General features: G+C 38.3%; 1 protein-coding gene across 1 annotated transcript in view; it reads right to left on the reverse strand.

Annotated features, from left to right (window-relative positions):
* Nucleotides 1-2607: 2607 nt before the first annotated feature.
* Dnaaf6 (dynein axonemal assembly factor 6) overlaps nt 2608-17676 on the reverse strand; it is a 42380-nt gene continuing 27311 nt past the window's right edge. Inside the window, exons 7-8 of the mRNA XM_085837567.1 lie at nt 7638-7723; nt 2608-3502 (exon numbers count right to left, since the gene is read on the reverse strand). Coding sequence (XP_085693693.1) covers nt 3376-3502; nt 7638-7723 — 213 coding nt within the window. The 3' untranslated portion in view covers nt 2608-3375. The remainder of the gene's footprint in view (nt 3503-7637; nt 7724-17676) is intronic.

Genomic DNA, 17676 nt, shown 5'->3' on the forward strand with positions numbered 1-17676 from the left:
CCTTCATTATTTGATAATTTGTTAGATTGCTTTTATATGTATATACCTTAGGAAGTTTATACTGGATTAGGTTACCATACTATCCTGCAAATCAGCCTTATAGCTGTCTTCCTCCATATTCTATCTGTTCTTCTGTTGGGAGACATCTAGGTTGTTTCCAATTTCTGCCTATTATGAATAAAGGAACAGTGAACATGGTTGAGTGAGTGCCTTTGTGGTAGGATAGGGCGTCTTTTGGTTATATGTCCAAGAGTGGTATAGCTGAATCTTGAGGTATATCGATTCCCAGCTTCTTGAGGAACTGCCACACTGATTTCCATAGCTATTGCACACGTTTGCAGTCCCAACAACAACAGGCAACTGTTTCACTTTTTTGTTGATCTTAGCCATTTTAACAGGTATAAGATGAAATCGCAAAGTAATTTTGATTTGCATTTCCCTGATGCCTAAGGATGCTGAACATTTCTTTAAGTGGTTCTCAGCCATTTGAATTTCCTCTTTTGAAAATTCTCTGTTTTGAGAAACCCATTGTGCTATGCACTGGGGAAAATAAACTGGGAAGAAGTATCATCTTGGAGGTACTTTTAAATTTTTCTTTAATTTCAAAGAAGTGCTTTGTATATTGTTAAAGTTTCCTACTTGCAATATATCATCATGTATATTTTCCTAATAAATACAATCAACACTATATTCTATTTAAATTACAATATATGGCATAATAATTTCCCTGTGCTACTACAATAGCATCCCTACTGCCTTTTTATTTTTCTGCTCTTATCTTTTAATAAACTGAATCTAAATTCTTAACCAATACTTCTAAAGGCCTACAAGACATTTTCCTGGCCTTCATTTCCAGCCTTCTCTCCAATCTTAGTTCCCCAGGACCATGTCTTTCCTCTCTTTAGGCACATTGCCCTTTTTGTCCTAGGTGTTCACATCTGTTATCCCTTGTGTTGAAAAGACTATTTTTCTCCCTTCCTCAAGACCTTGAGAGTCCTGTATTTGTATTAGTATCTGTGCTGATTTTTGTTGTTGTTGTTGTTGTTGTTGTTAACATGATACAAGTTGGAGTTATCTGGCAAGAAGGGACCTTGGGAATTTTGCCAATCAGATTGGTCATATCTGTGGAGGACATTTTCTTCCTTGCTGATTGATGTGAGAGGGTCTAGTCACTCTGGGTGGTGCTACCCCAGGTGAAGTGGTTCTGAATGGCATAAGAAAGCAGACTGAGTAAGCAATGGAGAGCAAGGTAGCAAGCACTTCCCTCTATGGTTTCTGCTTCAGTTCTCTACCTTGATTTTCCTGGACGACGGATTGTGATGTGGAAGTGGAAGTGAAATAAACCCTTTCATTCCCAAGTTGCTTTATGGTTATAGTGTTTCATCATAGCAAGAGAAAGCAAGCCAGACTAGTAGGCTATGCTATGCCACACTTGTGGCTTTAAATCACAATTGTGAAAGAGGCTATGAGTCCTAAAAATGGAGACAAGATCATTTGTCCTTTTGTATTATCATTTCTATATTTTATTTAGTGGGCTATTTCTATTTAAAATAAGAAAGTCTTGGGGCTGGAGAGATGTCTCCATGGTTAAGAACACTGCCTGCTCTTCCTGAGGTCCCATGTTCAAGTCTCAGCATTCACATGGCAGCTCACAGCTGTCTGTAACTCCAGTTCCAGGGGATCTGACACTCACACAGTCACATATGCAGGCAAAACACCAATACACATATAATAAAAGAGAATAAAGGAAAAAAGAAGAAGAAAGTCTTGCGAATTTGCTTTAAAACAAAGTAACAGTATAACCAATGGAATTTTTACTCTATAGCCAAGGACAGTAAAGGAGTATGGTTTCTAGATGAACATAATTATAGAGCATATTTCACTGTTCTTGGAGCTCTGTTTCATTATATAATTGATACAGCACAACATAACCAAAGGCCAAGTCATGTCGGCCTAAATATGCTCTATATTCTCTTCTAGGGACAAATTGAATACATTTAGTTAGTTTGAGTAATAATTTTCTCCATAATTAGCACCAGTGTTCCAGGGACAAAAAGAGATACGACATGCTTTTCAGAGTCACCAGTGCTCTCTAGAGAAGAAAAACATTGGTTACTACTTAATCTTGCCCCAGAGATTACATTTTAGGTTATGATATTAAATTCTTTTTTTTGAGACAGGGTCTCTCTATGTAGTCCTGGCTGCCTGTGTCCTTGTTATGATCTGCCTGCCCCTGACTCCTGAGTGATAAGATTAATGCATATGCCATCACACCTGACCTCTGTGACACTAACTTCTTTTGGGCCCTTCCCTTTTTCCCTCCCTCCCTCCCTCCCTCCCTCCCTCCCTCCCTCCCTCCCTCCCTCCCTCCTATCTACTTCTCTCCCTCCTTCAATGCTCCCCCTCACAGAACACAGTGATGGTAGTCATTTAAATATTAGAGTCTCTTGGCTTTGTGCTTTGATAATCACTTTTTCCAAAACTTTAGCCTAATTCTTCTGTTAGCTCTAGTCACAAACTCGATGTCTGGTAGTCATATACACAATTGACTCCAGGAAATATTTTACTGAATATTCTAGTGATGGTTGACATATTTCAGTTCTTTATTTCTTTGTCAAAATTTACTCCCAGTCAATTTCACAGTTATACAATGATATCAAATTACAACAATGATAAAACATAACTTTTTCATAAACAGTAATGAAATAAACTCATTCAATAGTACAGAAAATGCAAGGAACATTGGGATAATTTATGAAAATAAGAATGTCCAATTAGGAAGATAAAAATGAGAGAAAAACGAATCTACAAATATATCTATAAATATTACTTTTTCAAGTAAACACGAGTCTCACAGGACAGAGCAAAACATTATAGTCCTTTCTTACTTGTATGTTCCAGAACAATATTAAGGACCTAGATTGAAAACATCCTAAATCACTTGATAAAAATCAATGGAAAAGCAACCAAATGAATTTTTCTGGTGATAATAATGACAAATCCCTATGTAGCAGGTTGTCTGGTAGTGTGATTAATTAGCTGAAGACCTTCAGACTGCTGATTTAAGTGAATCACTTATTTCATGACCATAGCTCTGCTGTGCGATTGACCATTTAGTAATCTTGATGATTAACCTGAAAATATTTTATTCAGTTCTCACAATAAAAATGGAACAGCACCGTCTTGTATGAAACAACCATTTTCCTAACAGTTATAGATTTGACTATATATGATCAAAACACCACTAAAAATCAGAACCTTTCTAAAATAAGTCAGGGGGCAAAAAAGAGACCATAAACAACCAGTACTCAAAGGTAAAACCAAAAATATTCCCACTGTCATGAGTTTTTTCTATCTCTTCTTATTCGTGCAGTTTCAGGAAATATTAACATCCAAATCTCTTTGGAGGGTCATCCTGACTTCAAGTGTTTCAGCTTCCCAGATATAGGATGCTCTAGCACTGTTCCGTTCCACAGGCTGGGGAAAGTTTACTAACAGCTTCCTAAAAATGAGATAAGATAAACAAAATAAGATTAGAACCTGGAATTAACTTCCTAGAGTAATATACCATTTTCAATAAGGCAGTATCGGATAAAAAATAACTATATAACACATATCATATACCAGTTTGGATCCTTATAATTTTAAGCAAGTAAGCTGCATGTGGAATTTAAACCCTTTGAAAGTGGAAGCAGGAAGACCCCCAAGTTGAAGGCCAGTGTAGGCAACATAATTAGAATCTGTCTCATTTTTTAAAAAAATCTAAGCAATTGCTGGGCAGTGGTGGTGCATGCCTGTAATCCCAGCACTTGGGAGGCAGAGGCAGGTGGATTTCTGAGTTCGAGGCCAGCCTGGTCTACAGAGTGAGTTCCAGGACAGCCAGGACTGCACAGAGAAACCCTGTCTTGAAAAACAGAAACAAAACAAAACAAAACAAAAAATCTAAGCAATTGTTCTGACTGATCCTTTCTCTTTCTTTAAACTGACCTCGTTTTACATTGTATACAATCTCAGGGTATGCCTCTAGGCATAGAAATAGATCCATGCCTCTGGGTTTGTTGGGCTAATCTGGTGTCAGTCTAATTTATATGTAGGTGGAATACAGCTAGCAGATACAAATCTGAAATTGGAATGGTTCTTAAACGCTTCTTTGAACAACACCTTAGGCTGAGCCCCTACTACCTATGTGGACTTTGGATATTGGGCCTGGGATGATTTCAATGCCAGATCAATGAAAATATTTCTTTCTGCTTGCCTCTGGTTCTTTCTACTACACATTGACAAAAAAAAAAAATTGCTGTGATAGATTGCTGAGTTTATCTTGCTGTTTAGGGCCCAGTGGCTGGACAGTTCCATGATTTTAGATGTATCAGTGCAATATACTAACCATAATCCTGTCATAGTGCTCTGAATTCGAATTAGGCATAGGGTCAGCTCATGCTGATGCCTGATGCATATTTAAATATGCAAAAACACATACTAACCTCACTTTCTCAGTAGAGACACAGTAGAGACAGGGCTTGGGTGTCTTTTCAACAGGCTGACAGAAAACTCTCCTAGATCCAATTCAGTAAGGAAACCTGGTATTTTGTATGTGTGTGCTTGTGTATATATGGTGTGCATATTTGTGTTTCTCTGTGTGGGTGTCTTTCTTTTTTCTTTGGTTGGTTTAGTTATTTTTGTTGTTTTTCTTTTGTTTTCTTTTGTTTGCCTTTTTTTTTTTGAGACAGGCTTCCCACTGTGCCTAGAACCTGTCCACCAGGCAGTTGTGTCATTGGCTTTTATGTGGGGTCAGATCACAGGCCTTCATGCTTGTGTGCCTAGCCCTTTACCCCCTGAGTTCTCTCCCCAGCCTCTGGCTTTGGGGGCAGGAAGTACTACTTGGATAGTAAATTTTACAAGTCTCTTTATAATGGGCTTGATGATCATATTTAAGGCATTTATTTATAGTATTCTAAGAATTAAATCATACAACTAATGGATCCTCAATATGTAAGCAAAATGGAAAAGATTCTGAGAATCACCTACCTCCAAATCTTTTCTCTTTTCTAGCTAAGCCAACATAACCACCTAAAAAAAAATTCAGGAAACCTCTCTTTTGGTTGAATAATGGTAGACATCAGAGGCTGAAGGATAATACAATGGATGCATCTCACTAATGAAATCACTAGTGAATTTAATTGAAATAAACCCACTGGTTCTGTCTTTCGATACATGAACAGAATGTCCTCCGTGAAACCTTTGCTGAGACCACACCAACATAACATCATCGATTTCACAGATAGAAATCAAGTGAAGATTGGGCTGTGGAAAGACTCAAGCCAAAGCATATTTCTGATTATACAACTTCACGTAACAGTGTAACTTTAAAATATGCTCAAATAAATCTATATTTCTCTCTATTTTAGTTAAGTTTGCATAGGGGATATGTTTCTCCCTTTACTGAATATGTAATATATAACTGCAGTACATGTGTGGGTTAGTTTTGTCAACTTGACATAGAGTAGAGTCACCTGGGAAGAAGGAACCTCAACTGAGGAAGTGACTCTCAGAGTGGCCTATGGGCATGTCTGTGGGGGACATTTTCTTAATTAGTGATGAATGGGATCGCGCTCAGCCCTCTGCAGGTGGTTTCAGCCCTGGGCAGCTGGTGGTCCTGGTTGGCATAGAAAGCAGGCTGGGCAACCTCAAGGAAAAAGCTGGTTAGTAAAAAGCACTCCTCTGTCCTGGTGTCCTCTGCTTCGGTTCTTGTCTCCTGGCCTAGCTTTCCGCGGTGATGGAGATGGAGGATGACCTGAGAATTGTAAAGATGAAATAAGCCCTCTCCTCCCCAAGTTGTTTTTGGTCACCGTTTTACTGCAACAACAGAAAGCACACTCAGGCAGTATATATCCTATTTTTCATCTGTGCATGTTCTTTAGATAATTTAACATACAAGTGGAGTATACAAATGACCTAGTGCAGCCCAAATTCTATGGGCAAAAGTATCTCGGTGAGAGACTTTCATTTAGGGAGTTCTGATGGGTATCTGAAGTGATGGCAAAGCTAGAACAGCTGTCTCAAGATTGATGGAGACAGGGAGAACTGCTAGAGAAACGGAAATTAACTGCACAGGCTGTAGATATGTGTGTGATTTTAGCAGGCATAAAAGTATCGCAGAAAACTGACTATTCATTTAACTAAATCTCCTTATAAAGGTTGTAGGGAGAATACATGCATATAAAAACATAGTATAAAGCTTAACCACTCCTTAGAATGATGGTAAGAATGGTAAATCTAGTTTTTATAAGTTAAACGTTTGTGTGTGTGTGTGTATGTGTGTGTGTGTGTGTGTGAATACATTTTTAAGTGGTGGGAATGATCAGAAACTTTAGATAAATATTCAACTGAAGATCATTTTGTGTTAAATGAAAATACTGCAAAAATAGTCTTTTTATTGAATATTTTATTTATTTGCATTTCAAATGTTACCCCCTTTCCTGATTTCCCCACCAGAAACCCCCTATCCCATCCCCACCCCTCCTGCTTCTATGAGAGTGTGCCCCCACCACTCCTGCCTCCGGGTCCTCAAATTCCCCTATGCTGGGGCATCAAGCCTTTACAGGACCAAGGGCTTCTCCCATTGATGTCAGATAAGGCAATCTTCTGCTACATATGTGGCTGGAGACATGGGCCCCTCCATGTGTACTCCTTGGTTGGTGGTTTAGACCCTGGGAGCTCTGGTTGGTTGATATTGTTCTTAAATCTTCTCAAAGCCCCAAAGCTCAACAAAAGAAAATTGTAAATGTTGATAATAAAGGAAAAGATTTTCTAGGAACTACCTGCTTCCCAAACCCAGTGTGGAATGGCGATGAGTTCCAGAGCAAGGAGCACAGCAATCATTCATAGGTGCTCACTCATGGGCGCTCACTACTGTGTAGTTACACGGAAATGAAGCAAGTCCATAAAATACTTAGATATTTTGTCTAATACACATCTGTTTCCAACAAAGTCCTTTGTGAAGAGTTAGTTGTAAGAAGCAGGTCTGGTTCATCTATGCTTCAGATGAAATGTTTTGTAAGAAATTTCCTGTGTATGTGGTCGGAGGAACATGATTTGAGCTGATAGACTGTGAAGAATGATTTTGGGCATTTTATTTAAATGCACACACTCAAATTTTATCTTAGAGGCCTACTACCATTCAAAAAGTTTAATGATAATGCTTCTTTTATATAACCATTGTACCAAATTCCACATCAGTATAAAGGCAAGGCTTATAGCTCAGCAGAATTTCACTTCTAGCTGTTTTTAATTTTTTTCTGATAGCCAGAACTATATTATATTATCAAGGGTTCTGTTTCAGTGGTGTCAACCTTCATCTAATATGCAGGGGCAAAATATGAAAGCTAGGTATTTCCAGACATTTTGGAACTGAATTCAGAGTCCTGTGCATGCTAGGCAAGCATTTTAACCACAGAGTTCTATCCAAGCCCCCATATTCAATGTATTGTGTAGATCAAATTTCTGAATTATCAATGGAAATTTCACCTCTGTTAGGGCTTTAAGGTTAGTGACAACGAACCCTACTTTAAAAAAGCAATAATCTAATGAGTCACTACTATCACAACCTTCTATTTTCAATCTTCTGTCTTACTCACTTTTTAGGAGTGCGAAGATCAAGGAGCATTTCCTGGATGTCAATTTGAATTTCAGAAGGGTTCGTATTGGGCAGTTTAATTTTCACCTAAGATGAAATAAGAAAATACTGTCATTTTGGAGAAAAGATACTTTTAAAACCATTAGGATATATGTGCAGTGGTAATATAATATTGACAAAAGAAAGTGTCAACTATGTACCAGGCTCTGTGATTTCCTTTTATTGATCGTATGAAAACAGGTTCTTAGCCCCGTTTTACTTGTGGAGAGACAGAAGAGTTTAGTAAGTGGCTTAAGGGCAGCCATAAGTAATGGAAGAGAGCTTCCAATTCACCATTAGACTGGGAGGGGTCACTGGCCACCTTTATGTAAGTGGGTCTCATATAAATGTATAAAATATGTTAAGTGTAGTTGTTGATGCCAATTTGTAGTTTCCTGGTAAAAATACCCATACCACATTTTCTACAGAAGTACTGGCCTCCAGAAAAGTTAAAGTAACAAAAGAAAAACAATAACCTAATCTCTACCTCCCAAGAAGAATTTCACTTACAAATGTCTCATCACAATTACCAGAGGGCTTAACAGCAGTTCCACTTGAAAGGATATATCCCAAAGCATTGAAAACAAGAATGCAGGGCCAATTGTGGCTATCTATTGAAGTTGAGGAAAGCCTGGTCTACATGAGTTATTGCCTCAAAACAATAGCAAATGAAAAAAGAAAAAATTGAATTTTATAAAAAAGGAAACATTCAAAAATTTGAACCTGGTTTTGTTCATAATAGCAGTATTCATCATACTTGAAAGGCATAAAAAAACAAAATATATATCAATTGATACATGGATAGAGAAAGTGTATCATGTCCATATAGTGGAATATTATTCTGCTGGAAAAAAGGGACAGAGTACATTAATGTTTTTTATGTGTGTATGAGTGTTTTGTCTGCATGTTTGTCTGTGCACCACATGTACACGTGGTGTCTAGACATCAGAGGAAAGTATAGAATCTCCTGTGATTGGAGTCACAATTTTGAGCCTCCACGTGGCTGTTAGAAATAAAACCCATGTCCTCTGCCAGAGACACCAGTACTCTGTACTACAGAGTCATTTCTCTAGCCAGACAAGTACATTTTCTTGATAAATCCTGAAAACAGTTGACTAAAGGAAGGAAGTCAAGCATTAAAGGGTGTGTTTTGTAGGATTCTATTTATATGGCATGTTAGGCATGGGCCAATCCTGAAGACAGAAATAGCCTGGAGTTTGATGGGGGTTGGGAAGTAGAAAAGAGTGGTGTCTGCTTAACATGTATGAGATTTCCTTTTAGGTATATGAAAATAATTTGGAAATAGATATTAATGATGGTTATATTGAACTGTGAATAAACCGAGTGTCACCAATGATAAATGTGCATTTTACCACAAATTTGCACTTCTCTAATTTACATCTGTTTTAGTTGGAGTTTTTATTGCTGTTATAAAACATCATGGCCATAAACAACTTGAGGAAGAACATGTTAGTTTATTTCATCTTAAAAGATTCTGTAGTTCATTATCCACCAGGGCAGGAACTTGGAGGCAACAACTAGTGCAGAAGCCATAAGGAACGCTGCTACTGGCTTGGTCCCGATGGCTCCCTGTTTTATGCATCCCAATACCACTTGCTCAGAGATGTCACCATCCACGGTGAGCTGAGCCCTCCTACATCAATAATTAATAAAGAAAAGTGCACAGCAGGCTTTCCCAAGGGCTAATCTGGTGGGAACAGTTTTCTTAATTAACATTACCTCTTCAAAAATCTATCTTGTGTCAAGGTGACATAAACTAGCCGAAAGAACATCTACTTTTTTTGTAATGGTAGATGACATATATTGTGATATACACACATAAATGTGTGAGGACATATAATTTCTGTAAAAAAAAAGGAACAAAAATTGAATCCAAAGTTCAGGTAAATTATGAAGCTTTTTCTATGATAAACTAGATGACCTGACATTTTAGTTATTTGGGGAGTCCAATTGTAATTGCCAGTGTAAATGCAGGCTTTAAAGGAAATGTGTATGAAATAGTGACATACTGGCATTTCCTCCTAGTGACATACTGGCATTTCCTCCTAACATGCTCAACACACACAACGGTGTTTCCGTAGGGTGAGTTATCAATACATGCTTCTGAGTTATATTTTCTTTATTAAATCCATACGATAGCAATTGAGAGGTGATAGCATTTAAGTACTTCTTGTGGTTAACTTTTTACTCCAACAATTAACTTCTAAAATACATTTTTAGCAATTAAATCTTCCTAATGAGAGATGCCTTAGTGAAATAAATAGCACATGTTTCACAGAAGCAGTTATAGACACTCTGACTCAAAACAAATGAGCATTAGATTGGACAAAAAAATCCCACTTTGACTGAAATAACTTTCCAGTCGATAGTCAATTTGAGATGCCCTTTAATGTCTTGTACTAGCCAAATGGATCAAGGGGTAGAACTATTTGTTTCTTGACTTTGAAATGCTTAGATCATTGAAAGTAAAATGGTATTTCATACATGTCGGAAGGATCATCGAGGAAGGGAAGAATGATGATGTATGGGAAGTTTAGATAGACTTCCTAGGCAGAACTTCAAGGTGGTTATTATAATAATCTGTGGTTCCACTGAAAGATAATTCAAAGAAAACAGCTCACTAATTTTTTTCCTCTTAAGAAAATTAAAAGTGTCTGCTACAATATTTCAAAGGAGGGACAAGAGAAAAAAGAGCTTAAGTGGGATGGAGCACACCAATATCTCACAAGATAAGGATTCCATGGGGATCTGAACAGAAAATCCCCTCCTGAAAACTGGAAGGGCTTGTACTTGTCATGGGGATCAAGGGATACAACTGTTTCTTACTTTGAACTGTTTAGATCTTTAAAAGTAAAAAAAAAAAAATTATCTCATAATCTTAACAGAACTCCCCCCCCCCGAAATATGAGTCAGACTTGTTTAATAATTGGTATTGTCAATAGATACTCAGAAAATAGTTGACCTCTGATTGTGTGAAAGGCTTATCTTGTTAAAAATTGCCAAGTATGGAATAGCACTGACCAAACAAAGGAATTTAGGTTCTTTCTTTTACACAGTGTGCAAACTGAATTCATTTAGAAAGGACTACACAAACAAGATCCTGACACCGACATTATCAAAAGACATGCTAATGCTAAAGAGGGGTAATTCCATGGGCTTCCACATCCTAGAGCAGGAACTATAAGCAATTAATGACTGGAAGGATGTGCCCCCTAATTAGTTACCCAATGCAAAATCGTCATCCCTGACGTCATATGCATACAAACAATGAAAATGGACTCAGCAGATTGTATTTATATATATTTGTAAATACAAACATATAAATACACACACAATAATACAAGTAAACAACAACAACAATAATAGAAAAAGAGGTTAACAAATTGACAGAGGACATGGCAGGGGCTGGGGGAAGGGCGGGGCAAAGTAGTGTACCTATTTCAATTAAAAACAAATTTTAATAAAAGAATAATTTAAAAATATTTTATATGTAACTTGGCTAGTATATACTATTGATTGAAATTTTAGTAAAACTTAATATATACAGATGACTTTGTGTTTATATTTTGAAAACTATTCTAAATTAATTCAAGGGCTATAGATATCATAAAATACTTCTATTTTTCAGAACTATAGTCACTGTTCCTGATATATTTGATTATTTCACAAAGTTAGAATTGAGTTTCACTACGAAACAAAATAACATCAGGAAATTGTGATGAGAGAGGCTTGGGTAGGCTTTATTTTGAATCGCTTGAACAATTTAATTTCCCATTGTTGAACTATGAAAACAGATGAGATCTTTTTTTCCATACAACCACAGTAGTTTATAAACAAAACCTCTTGAACAACAGTAATCCGCAGAAAATGAAAACAACAAAGATGATGGATCCCTTGAATTTACATAAATATTCATCTCTAAAGAATAAGTACATAGAAACATGTGTTCTCTAAAACAAGGGCACAAAATCAATAAAGCATAGTTTTAATTAAGGTATGCTTTCTATAATGTCATTATCATTTTAAACATTCTAGTACTACATTGCCACTCCTTGCTTTGCTTTTTAAAATATGTCCTCTCTTATCACAGGAGTCAAGCTTGGACCCAGGTGTGGTGAGCCAGCCTGCAACCCCAGCACTTGGAAGACAGGCAGGAGGATTAGGAGTTCAAGGCTAAAGTAGGAAACATAATGAGACACTGCTTACAAGAAAAAAAAAAAAAAGCTCGGTTCATCCACAGACTTCCAATAATTACACAGGCACTCAATTGTCCCCTAAGAAGTCATTCCCTCCACCACTATCAGTCAGTCCCTCACCACTATCTGTCTTGATACAACCCAAAGCAAAGCCATTCTGCTTCTATCTCCATTTTCTCACAACAATAAGACGCTTTCTTTTTCTTTGTAACGTAATAATTATCACATGGCTACTCCCATCTCTTCTGCTGCTGTGTCCTACACTTCAAGGATTCTGCAATGCCTTCTGTTAGGTCCACTGGACCACACAATGCCTTGCCCTTTCCTCATTGAATATTCTCAGCATTTTCTGACGAAATGAAATCTGTGTCTCCACTGAAGGCACTGTTTTCCCCATGGCCTTTCCAGTTAGTTCCTGTTTTTTTTTTTTTCATTTTGTGTGTGTTTTCTCCTCTCCTTTATACCACTGTCTGTCCCTTCTGTTTCATTAAAAGAATGCCATGTCCTGTAGCATTCCAAGTAACAAAAGCCAGACACAGAAATGAAAAATACTGTGTGATCTCTCTTATAGATGCACTCTTTCAAAAAGGAAATGCAGAGAGAGGGAATAGTGGTTACCAGACATAGAAGAATGCAAGAGTCAGGTGAGAAGAGTTCAAAGTCTCAATCGTATAAGATGACTAAACCTAGAGATTTGAAATACAGCATGAAGTCTATAATTAATAACAAATATTTCCTTAGATTCTACTGTAGATAGCCTTAACAAACACACACATGTGAAATGAGGTATATATAAACTGAACTGACTGTAGCAATCATTTCATTATGTATATGGACATCAAACCATTTTAAATATTTGTAATTAAAATTTTCACATCTTGATACTATACTGACCATTACTGTTTATGTTCAAATCAGTTACCAATTTCCGGGATCGTTCTGATTTCACTAAATAGTTCCTTAGTCTCTATAATATTTCCCATAGCACCTCCTGTCTTAAATCTTAGTGATTCAAACATTTACTCAGATTTTTCTAATATTCAAATTTCACTCCTTCATCTCCCGTAAATCTTTGCTCAAACAGTGCCTCCTGAGAGGCCCTGGCTGACTATACTACAACTATTCTAACCAAGGAAATATTCATCAATTGTTATTGCATGCATATTATGTATATGCATATATTCCTAAATATAATCTATTTAGTCCATATAATGTTACAAGAGGGATGACTGTTGGCAAGGGACAACTAATCGGTATGCCCTTTCCTGAGGGTGACCTCTTCTTCCACTATGAGCTTTATTCAATTGCTGTGGGTTTTTATGTAGGGTTGAGGCCTTGGCGGCTTGTCCCCGCCCAGTTTGGCATGTTCGAAGGTGTCATCCTTGCTCCGCTCACAATTAGGTAGTCATGTTGGGGAGACTTCAGTAGCATAGCTGCTGATGTTACTAGTATACACAAGCTCACAGGAAACTCCCTGATCTACTGGCTCTTGCAATTTTTCCACCCCTCTTTCATAGAGTGTGGGGGCTGTGGGAGGGTTTGGAGGGAGGGAAGGGAAGGGAGAAACATCATAACCAAATGACAAGCTAAAAAATAAGCAGAAAAGGAGCTATTCATAAGAAGTTGTATCCACCATTTACTACTACCATTCTATACTATAGATCCAGGGGTTTTATTGCTACAACAAACAAGAAAGAGATAGGTGGGGAAATGATGGAAACATAGAAAATAAACTTACTATATGAGAAAAGAACATGCCACAGAGAATGAAATAACTTGGCATACTGAAGCATCAGAACCATATGGCTAGAGCAAGTAGAAACTAATGAACAAGGAAGGAAATGGAACATGAGATGAAACTAAAAGAAGGTAAGACTGAGATCACATAGGACCTCACAGGTCAGGTAAAGGCCTAAGTGCAAAAGGAAGGCATTTAGGGGCCTATGTAAAGAAAGGCTTGATCTAATTTTGTACATTTATTTGCTATCTTTTTTTTAGCACAATTTTGTGTCCTTCTTACTGGTTGAGTCATTTTGCTACATAATCCAGCCTAGCCTCAAATTTACTGTGTAGCTTACACTGACCTTGAACTCACCACTCTCCCAATTTACCCTACAAAGTGCTGGCACTTGCTTACTTTTTAAAGATCTCTTACACTGTGTGTCAAAAGGCTACAGTCAAAGGACAGAGATGAGTCAGAGGCAAATAGAAATGGACCAGGCAAGAAATGGTGGTCCTTTGGAACATAAAATCAATTGCTGTGGTAATTAAAATTAGCAGGGCTTTAAAAAATTGTCATCTATTGGATGGAACACAGGGCCCCTAAGGAAGGAGCTAGAGAAAGTACCCAAGGAGCTAAAGGGGTCTGCAACCCTATAGGAGGAACAATGATATGAACTAACCAGTTCCCCGCCCCTGCCCCTGCCCCCGCCCCCACTCCCGAGCTCATGTCTCTAGTTGCATATGTAGCAGCAGATGGTCTAGTCGGCCATCAATGGGAGGAGAGGCCCTTAGTCTTGCAAAGATCATATGCCCCAGTACAGGGGAATGCCAGGGCCAGGAAGCAGGAGTGGGTGGGTTGGGGAGCAGGGCAGGGGGAGGGTATAGGAGGCTTTGGAGATAGTATTTGAAATGTAAATGTAGAAAATATCTAATAAAAAATGAAAAAATAATTTGGAAGTACAACAAATAAGACTTGCTGATGGCTTGACCATGAAATATCAGAGAAAGAGGAATGAGCGCTGAGTCAGGGTCTTAGCTCGAGTTTGCTATGTGCTAGGCAAGGGCTGTTATCTCTTAGCTCTAGTAAATAGTACTGCTATGAGAAAGCTGAATGAGACAGATGTCAGGGAACATAATTATGAGTTCTTTTATGGACATGTTGGGTTTCTGTCACCTACTAAAAAAAACAGGAAGTAAGCCGAGGGACTAACCCGAAAGCGAACAGATAGAGGGAAAAGGACATAGGTCAAAGCTCAAGGGAACTGCAAACAGCAATATGGGAGCAAAGGAAAGGAGGAATGTGGGAAGAAAACCAGGAGTTAGGTCATCAAAGGAGAGAGAAAAGCTGTTTCAAAGAGGAAAAAGACACCAGCATGGAATTCTGTTGGGTGGTCACCCCATAGCTCCCAACTCCCTCCTGCTGTCCTTTTTATTTAAGGTCAAAGTATCATCAGTATGTAGATCGGGCTGGCCTGGGACTTGTGATCCTTCTGTCTCCATTCCCTGAGTGCTGGAATTACAGGCACGCACTACCACACCCAGACAAACTGTCCATTTCTATTCAGGGTCTCTAAAGAAGAGGAAAACAATTTGGGCATGTTTGTGTAGAGAAATTCTTCAGTTTTCAAGATTATCCTTTAGTGGTTGGTTGCTAAGGATGGCTCTCAGGGCCTGACATGTTCTCAGCAAGTACTACCCACTCAAGACTGACCCTCTTAAGGCAGGAGTTAATAATCCATGGTCTCTGAGTACAAAGGATAATATCCTGGAGTAGTTAGCAAAAATGCATCTCTTCTTTCCTAGGCATCCTTTAAACTAGGGATACATTTTTAGGGTTTTTGTTTGTTTGTTTGTTTGTTTGTTTGTTTATTCAATCCAGTGACACATAACAGGGAAAAATTACATGTTAATAAAAGAATAAATATTTGTCATTAGCTTAAATCATACTTGAAACAATCCTGTTCTAGAATGTTTCCCAAGTTCGATGTCGGCCTCCATCTCTCTTCCTTCTTCTATACTAAACCTCCTTAAAGAACAGTATGGCTTTTGCTCTCCCTTTGTCCTTGCTTCCTTGGCTCTGTTCAAGTGGCCATTGTTCAGGACACTGAAGCTGCTGTTTTCCAAAGGCCAACAAATGGTTCTTTTTTCATTTATTTTTTCCTCACAGTTATTTTATTTTTTGAGACTCATCCATGAGTTGGCATAATTTATACCCCATCCTCTCTACCTCCACTTCTTCCTGCATCTCCCCATTCCTTCTCAAATTCACAAACCCTTCTTTAGTTATTTCTGTTACAAACACACACACACACACACACACACACCATATACATATGTGTATGCTTGTGAATATATGTATATGCATTGAGGGATGGCCACTTCCTAATTTTCCCATATAATATATTTTTATAATATTCTTTCCTGTATCTCAAATCCTCCCAGATCCTCACCACCTCAGTACCTACCCAGCTTCATGGGCTTCAGTGTTCTCTCTCTCTCAAAAACAACCCTCCCCCAAAAAATTAAAAATCAAAACAAATTAACAACAACAACAACAAAAAACTATAGTAAGACAAAAAAAATTACAAGCACCCTCTAGACCAGATTGATCATGGGCCCCTGGGAGAAACCTACTACTCTTATTTGGCTTAAACAGTGGTTCTCAACCTTCCTAATGCCGCAACCCTTTAATACAGTTCCTTATGCTGTGGTGATCCCACAACCATAAAATTATTTTCATTACTACTTTACCACTGTCAATTTTGCTACTGTTGTGAATCATAATGTAAATATCTGATATGCAAGGTATCTGACAAGCAACCCTCAAAGGGGTCACAGCCCGCAGGTTGAGAACCACTGTTTTAAAGGCTCGTAGCAATGAAATGACTCCTAATAACATAGCCCTAGACTTGCTCAACCCTCATGAGAGAATCTTCTTGAAGTAGATGAGAATTAGCACAGACACTCACACCTCAACAATGTGCAGAGACTGAGCTATTCCGGAGCACTTTGTCCTGAATGCGATGTTTGTCAAACTCAAGGCTCAAGGGATCTGTGTGAAAGAGGAGGTGGAAAGACTGTAAGAGCCAGAGGTTGTGGATGATCCCAAGGAAACAGTGTCATCCAGACAAAACAGACGTGATACGTCTGAGCTCACAGAATATAAAGGAGCACACACAAGACCTGTATAGGTTCAAAACTCACAAAATTCCAGCATGGGGAATGAGAAGGGAAAGGAGAAAGTGGACCCAAAGTCCCACCCTTAACCAGAAGCCTACTTCTAGTTCTTTCCTGCTGTCAGTTTTCTCCAGTAGAGTGTAACTTGGTATGTCAACCACACCCCAAAGCAGGTCAAATGGCAAGAAGCAGTTGGCGAGCACAAAGTGGACTCCTGGTTTTTGTGAGCTTTTCATTTTGTTTGTTTGGCTGACCACTTTTTATCTAACCAATCTAATAGTGTTCCCTGTAATTCTAAGTATCCTTAATCCTTCTCCCCCCCCCAATGACGTTTTATTTAACTTAATGTACAAAAATGTATATATTTGGCTGAGGAGATGGTTCCGTGAGCAAAGGGCTTGGTATGAACCTGAGTTCAAATCCTTAGGCCCCCATCTTCAGCCAGGTGCATGAGTATGTCTGTAATCATAATGCTCCTATGTTGAGATGGAAGACAAAGACAAGAATCTCCAGCCTGCAGATGCAGAAGCAAACAACAAAGAGACCACCCTGTCTCAAACTAAGTGGAAAGTCAGGACCAACACCAAAGATTGTCCTCTGATCTCCACATGTGTGCTGTGGACACCACCCTTCCTCATCCATCATATACACAGCACACTCGTACAAATCACACGTGCGCACACACAAATTTTTAGAAAGTATTCCTATTAATGACATACCACATAGTGTTTTGATACCTTTATACACTGTGTGATGTCTAAATCAAGTTAAACCTATCTTTCTCCCCCAATATATAGCTTTCCTTCATTGTGAAAACACTAAAAATCCTTTCTTCTAACCTTCAGAAATGTACAGTCCATAATTACTGCCTGTAGTCACCCTGCT

This window comes from Mus caroli, unplaced genomic scaffold (genome assembly GCF_978045245.1).
Source record: "Mus caroli unplaced genomic scaffold, Mus_caroli_1 scaffold_5, whole genome shotgun sequence".
Classification (NCBI taxonomy): Eukaryota; Metazoa; Chordata; class Mammalia; order Rodentia; family Muridae; genus Mus; species Mus caroli.